Source organism: Rana temporaria, chromosome 3 (genome assembly GCF_905171775.1).
Source record: "Rana temporaria chromosome 3, aRanTem1.1, whole genome shotgun sequence".
Classification (NCBI taxonomy): Eukaryota; Metazoa; Chordata; class Amphibia; order Anura; family Ranidae; genus Rana; species Rana temporaria.
Genome location: NC_053491.1, coordinates 492,484,541 through 492,501,794, shown reverse-complemented (window position 1 = coordinate 492,501,794; position 17,254 = coordinate 492,484,541). Strand labels below are relative to the sequence as shown.

General features: G+C 47.0%; 1 protein-coding gene across 1 annotated transcript in view; it reads right to left on the bottom strand.

The window, feature by feature from the left end:
* TMEM95 (transmembrane protein 95) overlaps positions 1-17,254 on the bottom strand; it is a 32,802-nt gene that overhangs the window by 11,030 nt on the left and 4,518 nt on the right. Inside the window, exons 3-5 of the mRNA XM_040342001.1 lie at positions 13,950-13,970; positions 10,796-10,876; positions 10,304-10,391 (exon numbers count right to left, since the gene is read on the bottom strand). Coding sequence (XP_040197935.1) covers positions 10,304-10,391; positions 10,796-10,876; positions 13,950-13,970 — 190 coding nt within the window. The remainder of the gene's footprint in view (positions 1-10,303; positions 10,392-10,795; positions 10,877-13,949; positions 13,971-17,254) is intronic.

Here is a 17,254-nt window from a genome sequence, read left to right as displayed (position 1 = left end):
CACCTATCCGTGAAAGTCCGTTATGGACATCCAGACTCCATATCCGTAATGGACATTTAGGCCCAGATTCACAAAGCACTTACGCCGACGTATATCAAGTTACGCCGACGTAAGTGCAAATGTGCGCCATCGTATCTGTGCGCAAGACCCACAAACAGAGATGCGCCTAAAAATAGGCTTCACCCTGCCGACGTAGAGTGGGCGCACATTTAGGCTGGGCGCATGGTGCCGCTCCCATTGATTAGCCATTCAAACATGCAAATGAGGGAAATACGGCGATTCACGAACCTGCGTGCGCCTGACGCAGGCTACGAGAGGTGCGCGTAAGTTGTACGTCCGGAGTAAAGTTAAGCCCCATAAAGGAGGTGTAACCCAGCAGCAGACATGCAAAGGTCTGCACCAGGGAACACAACCCGGTGCATTTTACGTTGGACGTGTGTCTGGCTGGGCGTAGGTTACGTTCACGGCGTACGCAGTGATCCGGCGTAGCTTAGGCAGTTGTTCCGACGTGGTTGTGAGCAGGCGCATTGGGATGCGTCCACGTTACGGCATATGCGCAGTTCGTTTTAAGTACTTGTCTGACGCTCGGCCCATCATTTACATGGGGTCACGCCTCATTTGCATGGGTCACGCCCACTTCCACCTACGCCGGCCTGCGCCTTTGATACCCACGCCACGCTGGCGCAGCATTGGGAGCACTGGCTTTCTGAATTCCATGCTTGCCTCTCTGCGCTGCGTCGGTGTAGCGTATATGGGTTACTCTATGGCGGCGTAATGGGCGCCGTGCTCTCTGTGAATCTGGGCCCCAGACTGCATATCCGTAATGGACATTCATGGACAGATGCAAAAATTACAGATTTTACAAACTGTTTGTAAATTTACTGACAGTTGGCAACTTTGGTGTTGCTAGGTGGGAAAAAGAACCGAAGGTAAATTTGATAACCCCTCCCACATTTTAAAGTAAGTCCAGCCCAAGCTCCACCCAATGCCCCCCCCCCCCCCCACCGCATAAAACGTTGAGTCTGAGTCTGGGCTGATGGCTCACTTGAGCTGGCTGTGGAGTTTGTGCTGCTCCGGTGGGCGGCGGATCACAGTATAGCCAATGCAGAGGGGGGAGGGCTTTAAAAACAGACCTGGAAACCAGAACAGGAACTGGATGGAGGCCGTGCTAAAGCCGGTGTAACCACACCCCCCAAAAAATCACTGCCAACCCCTTTTCCTAGATCTTTCCTGTCAGTGTCATTGTAAACCTATGCCTCTAAATACCTTATTAGCTCCTTCTTTAATGGCCGGTCATGTGACCGATCTCCTCTGATGTTTCATGGCCGGTCATGTGACGATCTCCTCTGATGTTTCATGGCCGGTCATGTGATGCTCTCCTCTGATGTTTCATGGCTGGTCATGTGACTGCCCTCCTCTGATGTTTCATGGCCGGTCATGTGACGCTCTCCTCTGATGTTTCATGGCCGGTCATGTGACGCTCTCCTCTGATGTTTCATGGCCGGTCATGTGACGATCTTCTCTGGTGTTTCATGGCCGTTCACGTGAATGCCCCCCTCTGATGTTTTCATGGCCGATCACGTGACCACTCAACTCCTACAATCCAAAGCTACACTTAGAGGAGAAGGCGAGCGGTCGGAAAGAGCGAAGCTAATTAGGTATTGACCGGCACCGTTTTTCTATGACACTGACACAATGTAGAAAGAATCTATGTGAAGTGGCAGAGAGTGATTTTTTCTCAACTTTAGAGTATACTGGCAGGGCTGTCCCAGGGCCAGGAGAGGAGGGGCGGCTGGCCTAACACCCCCCTATGTGTAGCACCCCTGGGAGGATCGCCCAATTCCCACCCCTCCCCTCATTGGTCAGTCGGCCAGTTGGGTCATCTGGAGCACTTACCTAATCTATGGTGGCGGCATCGCGGCGGCTTCTCCTTCCCCTGCTCTACTCACATCACAGTGGCTTCCGTCTCCTCCGCCCTCCTTGGCAGCCAATTGAAACTCTTCTCCTTTCGGCCAATCAGGAAACCGTGGGCCCCTAATGGATGGGCCGTCACTGAATATGAGAGCCAGGGCTTTTTGGAGGCCCACTCCAGGCTATAGTCTGGGTCAGCCCTCCCCTCCCGACACCACTGCCCAAGTCCAAGGACATTGCTTGTGCTTATTTCTGTTCACTGCTCTCCGATAGATAGAGAGAGAAGATAAAATCTATGGGGCTATGAATATTCACTCTGCCCCAGCCAATCACTGACATGTTAATGCCAGAGATGTGGGCCTTGTGAAGGAAGCAAATATTTTGAGACAGTGGTGGAAGGTCCTTCCATCTTAATCTTTGTCTAGATAGGATGTAGTGGTGAAAGGTCCTTCCATCTAAGTCTTTGCCTGGGGAGGGTGTAGCAGTGGAAGGATTCTTCCCTCCAAGTTTGCCTGGAGAGGATATAGTGGTGAAAGGTCCTTTCCTCCAAGTCTTTGCCTGGGGAGGGTGTGGTGGTGGAAGAAGGCGCCCTCCCAGGTTTTTTCCTTGGAGAGAGTGTAGTGGTAGAAGGTTCTCTCCCTCCAAGTCTTTGCCTGAAAAAGATGTAGTGATGGAAAGGTCCTTCCCTCCTAGACTTTGCCTGGAGAGGATGTAGTGGTGGAAGGTACTTCCATACAAGTCTTTGCCTGAAGAGGACATAGTGGTGGAAGGTTCCTTCCTTTGGAGTCTTTGCCTGAAAAAGATGTAGTGGTGGAAGGTCCTTCCCTCCTAGGCTATGCCTGGAGAGGATGTAGTGGTGGAAAGTTCTTTCCCTTTTGAGTCTTCGCCTGAAAATGATGTATTGGCAAAAGGTTCCTTCCCTCCGAGTCTTTACCTGGAGAGGGTGTAGTGGTAGAAGGTCCTTCCATCCAAGTCTTTGCCTGGAATGGATGTAGTGGTGGAAAGTTCTTTCCCTTTTGAGTCTTCGCCTGAAAATGATGTATTGGCGGAAGGTTCCTTCCCTCCGAGTCTTTACCTGGAGAGGGTGTAGTGGTAGAAGGTCCTTCCATCCAAGTCTTTGCCTGGAATGGATGTAGTGGTGGGAAGTTCTTCCTTCCAAGTCTTTGCCTGGAGAGAATGTAGTGGTGGAAAGTTCCATCCCTCCGAGTCTTTACCTGGAGAGGGTGTAGTGGTAGAAGGTCCTTTTACCCAATTCTTTGTTTGGAGAGTATGTGGTGGTGGAAAGTTCTTCCATTTGAGTCTTTGCCTGGAGAGGATGTAGTGGTAAAATGTCTTTCCCTCCAAGTCTTTGCCTGGAGAGGATGTAGTGGTGGAAGGTTCTTTCCCTCCAAGGCTTTGCCTGGAATGGATGTAGTGGTGGAAGGTTCCTTCCTCTAAGACTTTGCCTAGAGAGGATGTAGTGGTGAATAGTGTTGCTCACGAATATTCGCATTGCGAATATTCGACTCGAATATAGCATATTCGAGAAATCGCGCTATATTTCGAATTTCGCGGTGAATATTCACAATTCCGAATATTCGCATTTTTTCAATTTGATTTTTAAAACAGATCACATCCTATCGACGTCTAAAAGCATTGCTGGTATGATTAGAGACCCTGGGCCGAGTAGCTAAGCTGAGGCGATCCTTTTATGTTGCCAAATTGAAAAAAAAAAATTGCGATTTTTCGCTATTGCGAATGCGAAAATGATTGCGAATTTTCGATAACTGTGGTAGGAGAACTCTGATTGTCTCTGATGCAAAAGGGGGGGGCTTTGTATATGTTTCTGTTATGAATATTTGTATGTTTGATATTATTATTTTTTGTAAGAAGGAAAAAATTGCGCATACCTTAAAAAAGGGGAGAATACAGCAGCAACTCAAAAATGTTATACAACATAAATTAATACAAGACAGAAAATGGAGTCGCTCTACAAGAATAAAAAATATGTCTAGTGACAAGACATGTGGGCAAATTATAAAATAAGCAAGCGCAAATAACTTGTGAAATACACAGTGAAACAAATATATAAAGAAATATAGTCCCAATAATAGAAAAATAATCTTTCATAAAAATGTCTTTGATATGTGAAGTGAAAAAAAGTCCAAAGCATGCAGCATGAACGTGTTCAATCTTCAAGGTGTTTGATTGACAAACGGCTGTGACAGATGGATAGAGTAAAGAATCACCACCAATGCAAAACACTTTTTATTTTGTATTGTAAAATATCACGAATATTCTGAGCCAATCAGAGTGCTCCTTCCGCATTTGCCGAATATTCGCAATTATTTTGTATTGTAAAATATCAAGAATATTCTGAGCCAATCAGAGTGCTCCTTCCGCATTTCCCGAATATTCGCAATTATTTTGTATTGTAAAATATCAAGAATATTCTGAGCCAATCAGAGTGCTCCTTCCGCATTTGCCGAATATTCGCAATTATTTTGTATTGTAAAATATCACGAATATTCTGAGCCAATCAGAGTGCTCCTACAGCATTTGTCGAAATTGCGCAATAAATATCGCATTCGCATGTTGCGATATTTCGATAAAATATCACGAATATTCTGAGCCAATCAGAGCGCTCCTCCAGCATTTCTCGAAATTGCGCAATAAATATCGCATTCGCATGTTGCGATATTTCGATAAAATATCACGAATATTCTGAGCCAATCAGAGCGCTCCTCCAGCATTTCTCGAAATTGCGCAATAAATATCGCATTCGCATGTTGCGATATTTCGATAAAATATCACGAATATTCTGAGCCAATCAGAGTGCTCCTACCGCAGTTATAAAAAAATCGCAATTATTTTCGCATTCGCAATAGCGAAAAATCGCAATCATTTAATTTCGATAAAATATCACGAATATTCGAATTTAGCGAATATATCTCGAATATTCGAATATATATTCGAGATATATCGCGAAATCGAATATGGCATATTCTGCTCAACACTAGTGGTGAAATGTCTTTCCCTCCAAGTCTTTGTCTGGAGGGAATGTAGTGGTGGAAGGTTCCTTCCCTCCAAGGCTTTTCTGGAATGGATTTAGTGGTGGAAGGTTCCTTCCCTCTGAGTCTTTTCCTGGAATGGATCTAGTGGTGGAAGGTTCTTTCCCTCCAAGTCTTTGCCTGGAATGGATGTAGTGGTGGAAGGTTCCTTCCCTCCAAGGCTTTGCCTGGAGAAGATGTAGTGGTGGAAGGTTCCTTCCCTCCAAGGCTTTGTCTGGAGGGAATGTAGTGGTGGAAGGTTCCTTCCCTCCAAGGCTTTTCTGGAATGGATTTAGTGGTGGAAGTTTCCTTCCCTCTGAGTCTTTTCCTGGAATGGATGTAGTGGTGGAAGGTTCTTTCCCTCCAAGGCTTTGCCTGGAATGGATGTAGTGGTGGAAGGTTCCTTCCCTCCAAGGCTTTGCCTGGAATGGATGTAGTGGTGGAAGGTTCCTTCCCTCCAAGCTTTGCCTGGAATGGATGTAGTGGTGGAAGGTTCCTTCCCTCCAAGGCTTTGCCTGGAATGGATGTAGTGTTGGAAGGTTCCTTCCCTCGAAGTCTTTGCCTGGAGAAGATGTAGTGGAGGAAGGTTCCTTCGCTCCAAGTCTTTGCCTGAAAAAGATGTGGTGATGGAAAGGTCCTTCCCTCCTAGATTTTGCCTGAAGAGGATATAGTGGTGGAAGGTTCCTTCCTTCGGAGTCTTTGCCTGAAAAAGATGCAGTCGTGGAAGGTCCTTCCCTCCTAGGCTTTGCCTGGAGAGGATGTAGTGGTGGAAAGTTCTTTCCCTTTTGAGTCTTCGCCTGAAAATGATGTATTGGCGGAAGGTTCCTTCCCTCCGAGTCTTTACCTGGAGAGGGTGTAGTGGTAGAAGGTCCTTCCATCCAAGTCTTTGCCTGGAATGGATGTAGTGGTGGGAAGTTCTTCCTTCCAAGTCTTTGCCTGGAGAGAATGTAGTGGTGGAAAGTTCCTTCCCTCCGAGTCTTTACCTGGAGAGGGTGTAGTGGTAGAAGGTCCTTTTACCCAATTCTTTGTTTGGAGAGTATGTGGTGGTGGAAAGTTCTTCCATTTGAGTCTTTGCCTGGAGAGGATGTAGTGGTAAAATGTCTTTCCCTCCAAGTCTTTGCCTGGAGAGGATGTAGTGGTGGAAGGTTCTTTCCCTCCAAGGCTTTGCCTGGAATGGATGTAGTGGTGGAAGGTTCCTTCCTCTAAGACTTTGCCTAGATAGGATGTAGTGGTGAAATGTCTTTCCCTCCAAGTCTTTGCCTGGAGGGAATGTAGTGGTGGAAGGTTCCTTCCCTCCAAGGCTTTTCTGGAATGGATTTAGTGGTGGAAGGTTCCTTCCCTCTGAGTCTTTTCCTGGAATGGATGTAGTGGTGGAAGGTTCTTTCCCTCCAAGTCTTTGCCTGGAATGGATGTAGTGGTGGAAGGTTCCTTCCCTCCAAGGCTTTGCCTGGAGAAGATGTAGTGGTGGAAGGTTCCTTCCCTCCAAGGCTTTGTCTGGAGGGAATGTAGTGGTTGAAGGTTCCTTCCCTCTAAGGCTTTTCTGGAATGGATTTAGTGGTGGAAGTTTCCTTCCCTCTGAGTCTTTTCCTGGAATGGATGTAGTGGTGGAAGGTTCTTTCCCTCCAAGGCTTTGCCTGGAATGGATGTAGTGGTGGAAGGTTCCTTCCCTCCAAGGCTTTGCCTGGAATGGATGTAGTGGTGGAAGGTTCCTTCCCTCCAAGGCTTTGCCTGGAATGGATGTAGTGGTGGAAGGTTCCTTCCCTCCAAGCTTTGCCTGGAATGGATGTAGTGGTGGAAGGTTCCTTCCCTCCAAGGCTTTGCCTGGAATGGATGTAGTGTTGGAAGGTTCCTTCCCTCGAAGTCTTTGCCTGGAGAAGATGTAGTGGAGGAAGGTTCCTTCGCTCCAAGTCTTTGCCTGAAAAAGATGTGGTGATGGAAAGGTCCTTCCCTCCTAGATTTTGCCTGAAGAGGATATAGTGGTGGAAGGTTCCTTCCTTCGGAGTCTTTGCCTGAAAAAGATGTAGTCTTGGAAGGTCCTTCCCTCCTAGGCTTTGCCTGGAGAGGATGTAGTGGTGAAAAGTTTTTTCCCTTTTGAGTCTTCGCCTGAAAATGATGTATTGGCGGAAGGTTCCTTCCCTCCGAGTCTTTACCTGGAGAGGGTGTAGTGGTAGAAGGTCCTTCCATCCAAGTCTTTGCCTGGAATGGATGTAGTGGTGGAAAGTTCTTCCTTCCAAGTCTTTGCCTGGAGAGAATGTAGTGGTGGAAAGTTCCTTCCCTCCGAGTCTTTACCTGGAGAGGGTGTAGTGGTAGAAGGTCCTTTTACCCAAGTCTTTGTTTGGAGAGTATGTGGTGGTGGAAAGTTCTTCCATTTGAGTCTTTGCCTGGAGAGGATGTAGTGGTGGAAGGTTCCTTCCCTCTAAGACTTTGCCTAGAGAGGATGTAGTGGTGAAATGTATTTCCCTCCAAGGCTTTGCCTGGAGAGGATGTAGTGGTGGAAGGTTCCTTCCCTCCAAGGCTTTTCTGGAATGGATGTAGTGGTGGAAGGTTCCTTCCCTCTGAGTCTTTTCCTGGAATGGATGTAGTGATGGAAGGTTCTTTCCCTCCAAGGCTTTGCCTGGAATGGATGTAGTGGTGGAAGGTTCCTTCCCTCCAAGGCTTTGCCTTTAATGGATGTAGTGGTGGAAGGTTCTTTCCCTCCAAGGCTTTGCCTGGAGAGGATGTAGTGGTGGAAGGTTCCTTCCCTCCAAGGCTTTGCCTGGAATGGATGTAGTGGTGGAAGGTTCCTTCCCTCTAAGACTTTGCCTGGAGAAGATGTAGTGGTGGAAGGTTCCTTCCCTCCAAGGCTTTGCCTGGAATGGATGTAGTGGTGGAAGATTCCTTCCCTCCAAGGCTTTGCCTGGAGAAGATGTAGTGGTGGAAGGTTCCTTCCCTCCAAGTCTTTGCCTGGAGAGGATGTAGTGGTGGAAGGTTTCTTCCCACCAAGTCTTTGCCTGGAATGGATGTAGTGGTGGAAGGTTCCTTCCCTCCCAGGCTTTGCCTGGAGAAGATGTAGTGGTGGAAGGTTCACTCCAAGTCTTTGCCTGGAGAGGATGTAGTGGTGGAAGGTTCCTTCCCTCCCAGGCTGAGGGTGTAGCTCCATAGAGGTGCAGTATTTCCCCCCTTTGCCTAGGCCTTTTTCCAGTAGGGAGAGGCCAAACCCAAGAAAGAGTTTTGCTCTCCTAGCTTCCCATTTGAACCTAAAGTATCCTAACCTGGTGTATAGCAGAGGCCGAAGAACGTGAAAGGTAGCCACCCGTCTTGGCCTACAAAATCGACACGGTCATACAGAAGCATAGGGGGTCCTACAACTGACCCGTAGGAGGAGTCTAAAGGCAACGGAAGACAGTCCCCAGTCTGGGCCTAAAGAGTTCTCCAAGATGTTTCCTGTGAGGAGCGGGTTTCATATAAATGTAATACATACAAAATGAGGATACCAAGGGGTGTACAGTATTTATAAGAAAAAACTATTTGTACAATTGCTCTGGGTGAATGGGGGCAACATCGAATGTTATGAGGCTATCTTCTTTCCAGGGCTCATTAGTGGTTAGGGGAAAATACGGCATTATGGCCACTAGACGGAGCTGACAGTCATAAGTATTTATTTTGTTTGATCATTAGCTCCATCTAGTGGCCATAAAGGGCTTATTTTTTTTTTTGTCACTCCAATTTGTATGAATGAATAACATCTGACCTGGAGAACAAAAAAAAAAAGGCCTAATAACATTTGTTTTTGCTCCACCTGCTCAGAACGAATGTACATGCAGCTTCAAAGGATGAATTACTTTGTTTAAAAAATAAATTCCCCCAAAAGTATCGCATTTTATTTATAAATTTGGAGGCGGAGCCTCATTATTTGTACAATGATGATTATATATACATATGATAATGTGGAGGGAGGAGTCTCATTATTTGTACAATGGTGATTATATGTATATTATAATGTGGAGGGAGGAGCCTCATTATTTGTACAATGGTGATTATATATACATATGATAATGTGGAGGGAGGAGCCTCATTATTTGTACAATGATGATTATATATATATATTATAATGTGGAGGGAGGAGCCTCATTATTTGTACAATGGTGATTATATATACATATGATAATGTGGAGGGAGGAGCCTCATTATTTGTACAATGATGATTATATATACATATTATAATGTGGAGGGAGGAGCCTCATTATTTGTACAATGGTGATTATATATACATATTATAATGTGGAGGGAGGAGCCTCATTATTTGTACAATGGTGATTATATATACATATTATAATGTGGAGGGAGGAGCCTCATTATTTGTACAATGGTGATTATATATACATATGATAATGTGGAGGGAGGAGCCTCATTATTTGTACAATGGTGATTATATATACATATGATAATGTGGAGGGAGGAGCCTCATTATTTGTACAATGGTGATTATATATATATATGATAATGTGGAGGGAGGAGCCTCGTTATTTGTACAATGGTGATTATATATATATATGATAATGTGGAGGGAGGAGCCTCATTATTTGTACAATGGTGATTATATATGTATATTATAATGTGGAGGGAGGAGCCTCATTATTTGTACAATGATGATTATATATATATTATAATGTGGAGGGAGGAGCCTCATTATTTGTACAATGGTGATTATATATGTATATTATAATGTGGAGGGAGGAGCCTCATTATTTGTACAATGATGATTATATATACATATTATAATGTGGAGGGAGGAGCCTCATTATTTGTACAATGATGATTATATACATATGATAATGTGGAGGGAGGAGCCTCATTATTTGTACAATGGTGATTATATATGTATATTATAATGTGGAGGGAGGAGCCTCATTATTTGTACAATGATGATTATATATATATTATAATGTGGAGGGAGGAGCCTCATTATTTGTACAATGGTGATTATATATGTATATTATAATGTGGAGGGAGGAGCCTCATCATTTGTACAATGGTGATTATATATACATATGATAATGTGGAGGGAGGAGCCTCATTATTTGTACAATGGTGATTATATATACATATGATAATGTGGAGGGAGGAGCCTCATTATTTGTACAATGGTGATTATATGTATATGATAATGTGGAGGGAGGAGCCTCATTATTTGTACAATGGTGATTATATATACATATGATAATGTGGAGGGAGGAGCCTCATTATTTGTACAATGGTGATTATATGTATATTATAATGTGGTGGGAGGAGCCTCATTATTTGTACAATGGTGATTATATATACATATGATAATGTGGAGGGAGGAGCCTCATTACATATATAATAAGAGATCTAGGACTTACTCCGCGGTGAATAAGATGATCCCCAGAGCGATGGAGATGATGGAGCAGAAGACGATGGTCCACATGACCCTGTACAGAGCCGGATCCTCTGCATAGAGAGGGGGAGGGGTGTCAGTTTCTGTCCTATGGGGGGGGGGGGTTGTAACACAATGATAAGAGGAGCCGCCATCACCTCTGCCACTCCCAACATGACGGGACCCACTTCCATTTCCTTCCGAAGCTTCGACCCCCACACCCCATGATATAATGTGAATTCTGGCTTATATAGCACCGACATATTCTGTAGCCCTGTACAAGGCCAGGACACACGGGGGCTGTAATAATATCACTCTTTTAGGAGTATTAGATCCCACAGGAAGTAGGGGGAGGTTTTCCTATCGGGGACACAGACTCCAGTGAAGACCTGGCAGAGGCGACAACCCTTCCTAATGACAACTAGACCTAATGCCAACTTATTAATGCCCCCACCCCACCCCCAGCTTTCCTCCTCACCTGGGTAGCAGATCTCATCGCTCAGACACTCGGTCCTCATCAGCCGGCACACCGTACAGTTATAGAGGATCTTCGTCTCCACTGGAGGGGGGAGGGGGGGACAGAGAGACACATCAATAAGAATGACAACATGTGATTGGGAATATAACTGACACACAAGATCATCGAGTCCTACCGCCGGGGGGAAGGTCATACCCAGCGCACATCCGATATATGATAACCCAACGTTGGTGTCAGGGGGCACTATACCAACCTCAGATGATGCAATGATAACCCCCAGCATTGGTGTCAGTGACCACAATAATAACCCCCAACATTGGTGTCATTGGGCGCAATAATAACCCCCAACATTGGTGTCATTGGGCGCAATAATAACCCCCAACATTGGTGTCATTGGGCGCAATAATAACCCCCAACATTGGTGTCATTGGGCGCAATAATAACCCCCAACATTGGTGTCATTGGGTGCAATAATAACCCCCAGCATTGGTGTCATTGGGTGCAATAATAACCCCCAGCATTGGTGTCATTGGGTGCAATAATAACCCCCAGCATTGGTGTCATTGGGTGCAATAATAACACCCAACATTGGTGTCATTGGGTGCAATAATAACCCCCAGCATTGGTGTCATTGGGTGCAATAATAACCCCCAACATTGGTGTCATTGGGTGCCAGTATAACCCCCAGCATTGGTGTCATTGGGTGCAATAATAACCCCCAGCATTGGTGTCAGGGGGCACTATACTAACCTCAGATGATGCAATGATAACCCCCCAACATTGGTGTCAGTGAGTACAATAATAACCCCCAGCATTGGTGTCATTAGATGCAATAATAACCCCCAACATTGGTGTCATTGGGCGCAATAATAACCCCCAACATTGGTGTCAGTGGGCGCAATAATAGCCCCCAACATTGTTGTCATTGGGTGCAATAATAACCCCCAACATTGGTGTCATTGGGTGCAATACTAACCCCCAACATTGTTGTCATTGGGTGCAATAATAACCCCCAACATTGGTGTCATTGGGCACTATACCAACCTCAGATGATGCAATGATAACCCCCAACATTGGTGTCATTGGGTGCAATAATAACCCCCAACATTGGTGTCATTGGGTGCAATAATAACCCCCAACATTGGTGTCAGTGATCACAACAATAACCCCCAGCATTGGAGTCAGAGAATGCAATAATAACCCCCAGAATTGGTGTTAGCGGTCACAATAATTACCTCCAGCGTCAGTGATCACAATAATAACCCCCAGCATTGGTGTCAGTGATCACAATAATAACCCCCAGCATTGGTGTCAGTGACCACAATAATAACCCCCAACATTGGTGTCAGTGATCACAATAATAACAATGGACATCAGAGAATGGCATAACAGTCATATCACAAGGACATACATTTCCGGAGTCACCTGACATCACACAGTTAGTGGACGGTCCGCAGTAGTCACATGTGAAAGCACGCTTTAGGTATCCATCTCTTACTAAGAGCCTCCCCTTCCACCCGGGGTCATTAGTACTCAGAGGACTGGGCTCTCTGTAGTCACCTCCTCCATAGGTACACCTCTCCCGGGGACCCTCCCGGTACACACCTTCCGGGACCCTCCCGGGAATAACCTCAGTCAGGGAACTCTTGGCCTGGCCTGAAAGGCCCTTTGCAAACCCCCCCACCATCATAAGGGTCACAAAGTCTACTCCAGGCTCTTCCTGGGTGCAGACCATCTCCTCCCTGGCCTCCTGCCCTGTCCAGGACCTCCGTGTGCTGGTTACATCCGTGCTAGTGTAGGGTGCTCGGCTCCCATGCCCCAAGTGTACTACTAGGGCTCCTCCCAACCTGGCTTATAACTAAGCACTGACTCACCCATGACATCACAGCAGGAGGGCTCTAACTAAAAGGGGCCTAGCACCTGATGACACTGCCTGCTGTAGCCAGAATCATTGCTGGCACAGAGCCACCTAGTGGCAGACTAGCTAACTGCACTGACCACCATACCAATGTACAGTGAGCTGTAGATATAATAATTATTTCCTGGGACTCAAAGAGTTATTTCAAAGGTTCTTGTCTGCCAGGGCTGCCATCAGGGGGGGGTACAGGCAGTACACCTGTAAGGGGCCCGGATGGCACCCCCCCTTTTTTTTTTTGTAAGGGGCCCGAATGGCAACACCCCTTTTTTTATTTTTTATAAAATGTTATTTGTAATTTTATGTTTTATATATATTTTTTTCTTTATATTAAAGGGCCCAGAGGTCCCCAGGGCCCCGGATGGCAACCCCCCCCCCTTTTTTTTTTATAAAAAAAAATTCCTTTCTTTTATATCATTTTTTTTTCTTTTTATTAAAGGGCCCAGAGGTCCCCAAGGCCCCCGGATGTCTACCCCTCCTTTTTTTTTGGCACCCCCCGCATCTCAGCTCACGCCCCCCCCACCCCTCTTCTCAATTAGGCACCCCCCCACTTCTCAATTCACGGCAGCCCCCCCCCCCCCCCCTGGTTCTCTGCTCCAGGGGGCTCATGCCTGAAGCTGTTTAAGGGGCTCCATAATTCCTGATGGCGGCCCTGCTGTCTGCTAGAAAGCCACTAGAGGCAGACCTCCGCCCAGACAGTTCTTATGGGACTGCTAAGATAATGAATTATACGTCACAGTGGTGGGTCACCTTCAGCCAGATGTGGTTGGCTCTGGTTTTCCCCATTTCCAGCCGCAGGGCCCCACACGGGGTTGAGCTGGGCCACTTTCAATGATCCCAGCCATATAAACCCAACTTTGGCAGCCATGTAAATCCAAAGGTTGGGTGGCATCTCAAAGTCCTCCACCAACCCAAAGACATTATAGTCACAAATAATGCTGTGTTGGAGTATCAAGCAATTTCCGAATACAACTTTCCGCCATGTTTCTTTCTCTTGCCGTCCCCAAAACAATCCAGAACTGAGGTGAAGGGTTATATTTGATTGCCTATGAAGGAGGCCATTATCTTCTCAGCTTCAGCCAAGTCAGCTAGCCGGCCTCTTATATTGGAGGGATCGGGGTAAATGCCCGACATGCCCTCCCGGTACAACAGCCCTGAATAACCTCAATACACAGGAGTCACTAAATAAGTCACTAAATATCACAAATATGGAGGGGAAAAAAGGGGGGGGGTACTCACTGCACAGCGGGGGGCACATCACTGAAATGAGAAGAAAGAGAAGACATTGTGAGGGCAAATATCAAACATCACATTCTGTCCCCAACCCACTATCATCTCCCCCGTCCATTCCTGTACCCCGAGGGGGGGGGGGGTGCATGACCTTTGCTGCATTTAAATATATTCCTGTATATTGTGCATACAATCTATATATTATGGGGCCTGCCTCGTCTTACGCTGCAGTGTCCCTATCCAAACCTAGGCTGATGCCAGCTGGAGCTTTGCTTTTCTTATCTGGGTTTGTTAGAGGTCTCCTATCTCCAAGGACATTGATTGCTTCTGTCTGCTTCTGAGGAGTGCTCCTCAGTATATAGAGATAGGAAATACAATGTATGGGGTTAGGGGTGTTTATTATACCTTGGCCAATCATTGAGCGGTTCATGCCCTGATGTGAGCTGGGGAAGGAGATAAAGATTCAGAAGAGATCTTCTAGAAGGGTCCTTCACCTCTCAGAGTGCTACTTGGGGAGGATGTATCTCCAGAAGGGTCCTTGCCTGCCAGTCTTTGCCTGGAGACAATGCACGTCCAGAGGACCTTCCCCCCCAACTTTGTCTAGAGACAATGCACGTCCAGAGGACCTTCCCCCCTAACTTTGCCTGGAGACAATGGAAGTCCAAAGGACCTTCACCCCCCCTCCCCCCAACTTTGCCTGGAGACAATGGAAGTCCCGAGGACCTTCACCCCCCCCCTCCCCCCAACTTTGCCTGGAGACAATGGAAGTCCAGAGGACCTTCACCCCCCCCCCCCTAACTTTGTCTAGAGACAATGCACGTCCAGAGGACCTTCCCCCCTAACTTTGCCTGGAGACAATGTAAGTCCAGAGGACCTCACCCCCTGACTTTTGCCTGGAGACAATGGAAGTCCAGAGGACCTTCACCCCCCCTCCCCCCAACTTTGCCTGGAGACAATGTAAGTCCAGAGGACCTCACCCCCTAACTGTGCCTGAAGACAATGTAAGTCCAGAGGACCTTCACCCCCTAACTGTGCCTGAAGACAATGTAAGTCCAGAGGACCTTCACCCCCTAACTGTGCCTGAAGACAATGTAAGTCCAGAGGACCTTCACCCCCTAACTGTGCCTGAAGACAATGTAAGTCCAGAGGACCTTCACCCCCTAACTGTGCCTGAAGACAATGTAAGTCCAGAGGACCTTCACCCCCTAACTGTGCCTGAAGACAATGTAAGTCCAGAGGACCTTCACCCCCTAACTGTGCCTGAAGACAATGTAAGTCCAGAGGACCTTCACCCCCTAACTGTGCCTGAAGACAATGTAAGTCCAGAGGACCTTCACCCCCTAACTGTGCCTGGAGACAATGTAAGTCTAGAGGGCCCTTATTCTCAGGCTTTTCCTAGAGAAGATTAGAGTCCAAAAGGACCCCCATTCCCAGACTTTTTCTAGAGAAGATGTAGGTCCAGAGGTCCCCCCCCCCCCCCAGATGCCTGGAGGTTATGTGAGTCAAAAGGTTCATCATTCCCAGGGTTTTCGCTATGGAGATGTGAGTCCAGAGGGCCCTTATTCCCAGGATTTGCCTAGAGAAGATGTGAGTCCAGAGGGCCCCCCCCCAGATGCCTGGAGATGATGTGAGTCAAAGGGTCCTTTCTTCCTAGGTTTAGAGGATGTGAGTGCAGAGGCCCCCCCCCCAGATGCCTGGAGATGATGTGAGTCAAAAAGTCCTTTCTTCCTAGGTTTAGAGGATGTGAGTCCAGAGGGCCCCCCCCCCCCCCCCCAGATGCCTGGAGATGATGTGAGTCAAAATGTCCTTCCTTCCTAGGCTTAGCCCAGCGAGGATGTGAGTGCAGAGGTCCCTCATTCCCAGGCTTTGCCTAGAGGGAGGTTGTGAGTCCAGAGGTTGTGAGTCCAGAGGTTGCATAGTTGCCAACATTTGAAAAAAAATTCCAGGGACACTTTGCAGCACAGCTATTAATTAATTACCACACTCACTTCCCCGAAGCTCCACCCACTCTGTATAATCATCGCCTACTTTTCAGATTGTAGGGTCTACTCAATAAAGAGAGAATTACAGGAAATTGAAACGGGAATTTCAAACTTAAGACCAATGTAGCAGAGTTGGAATAATTCTCCCATTCAGCTGCACTACTTCTGCTTAAAGTTTAAAATTCTCATCACAATTCCCTGCAATTCTCTCTTTATTGAGTAGGCCTTTATAACACCAAATTCCCACCAACAACTATGCTGATGAATAACATTAATATGCAAAAATACTGTACATGTAAAATTAAATAAATGACCCTCAGAGAAATCCATGTATCGATTGTATTCCGCCATAAAAACCTTCTCTCCCTCCCCGGCCCCCGAACCTCCTGCCTGGGCAGCACTTTAGGAAAGCTCGGGGCTTCGGCCTATACAGAGGAAGCCGCATATCTGCTCTGCTCCTCCCAGGCCGGGTCACCACTGGGGCCAGTACGACTAACAGGGGACAGAGGAGGCAAAGCGCCACCATTTTGTTGGTCAGCCCACTCACCTGCTGTAGAAGCGAGTGCCCTGTGAGGGGAGGAGACTTCATTCACCCCGAGCGACCCTACTGTCTGTCCTTTACTGCTGTCACCCTGAGCCTGCACTCTTATCGTTGCCCGCTAGCACACACACATAACATGTCTGCCTCCAGCTTCCTCATCTCTCATAGAGGCCAGGGGCGTACCTAGAGCATTTGGCACCCGGGGCGACTCCTATATCTGGCACCCCCCCCAACTTTAAAATGTAAAAACACCCCACTGTGCCCCCTGTATATCTCTGCACCCTTCAATCTCTGTCACTATTGTGTACCCCCTCTCCACAACTGGACCCCTTTACATTACTAAACCCTCTGCATCTCCTGGACCCATTTAAATTACAAAACCCCCTGCACCTCTGCTGGATCCCTTTACACTACACAGCACCCTGCACCTCTGGGCCCCTTTATATTACACAGCACCCTGCACCTCTGGGCCCCTTTACATTACACAGAACCCTGCACCTCTGGACCCCTTTACATTACACAGCACCCTCTGGACCCCTTTACATTACACAGCACTCTCTGGACTCCTTTACATTACACAGCACCCTCTGGACCCCTTTACATTACACAGCACTCTCTGGACTCCTTTACATTACACAGCACTCTCTGGACTCCTTTACATTACACAGCACCCTCTGGACCCCTTTACATTACACAGCACCCTCTGGACCCCTTTACATTACACAGCACCCTCTGGACCCCTTTACATTACACAGCACCCTCTGGACCCCTTTACATTACACAGCACCCTC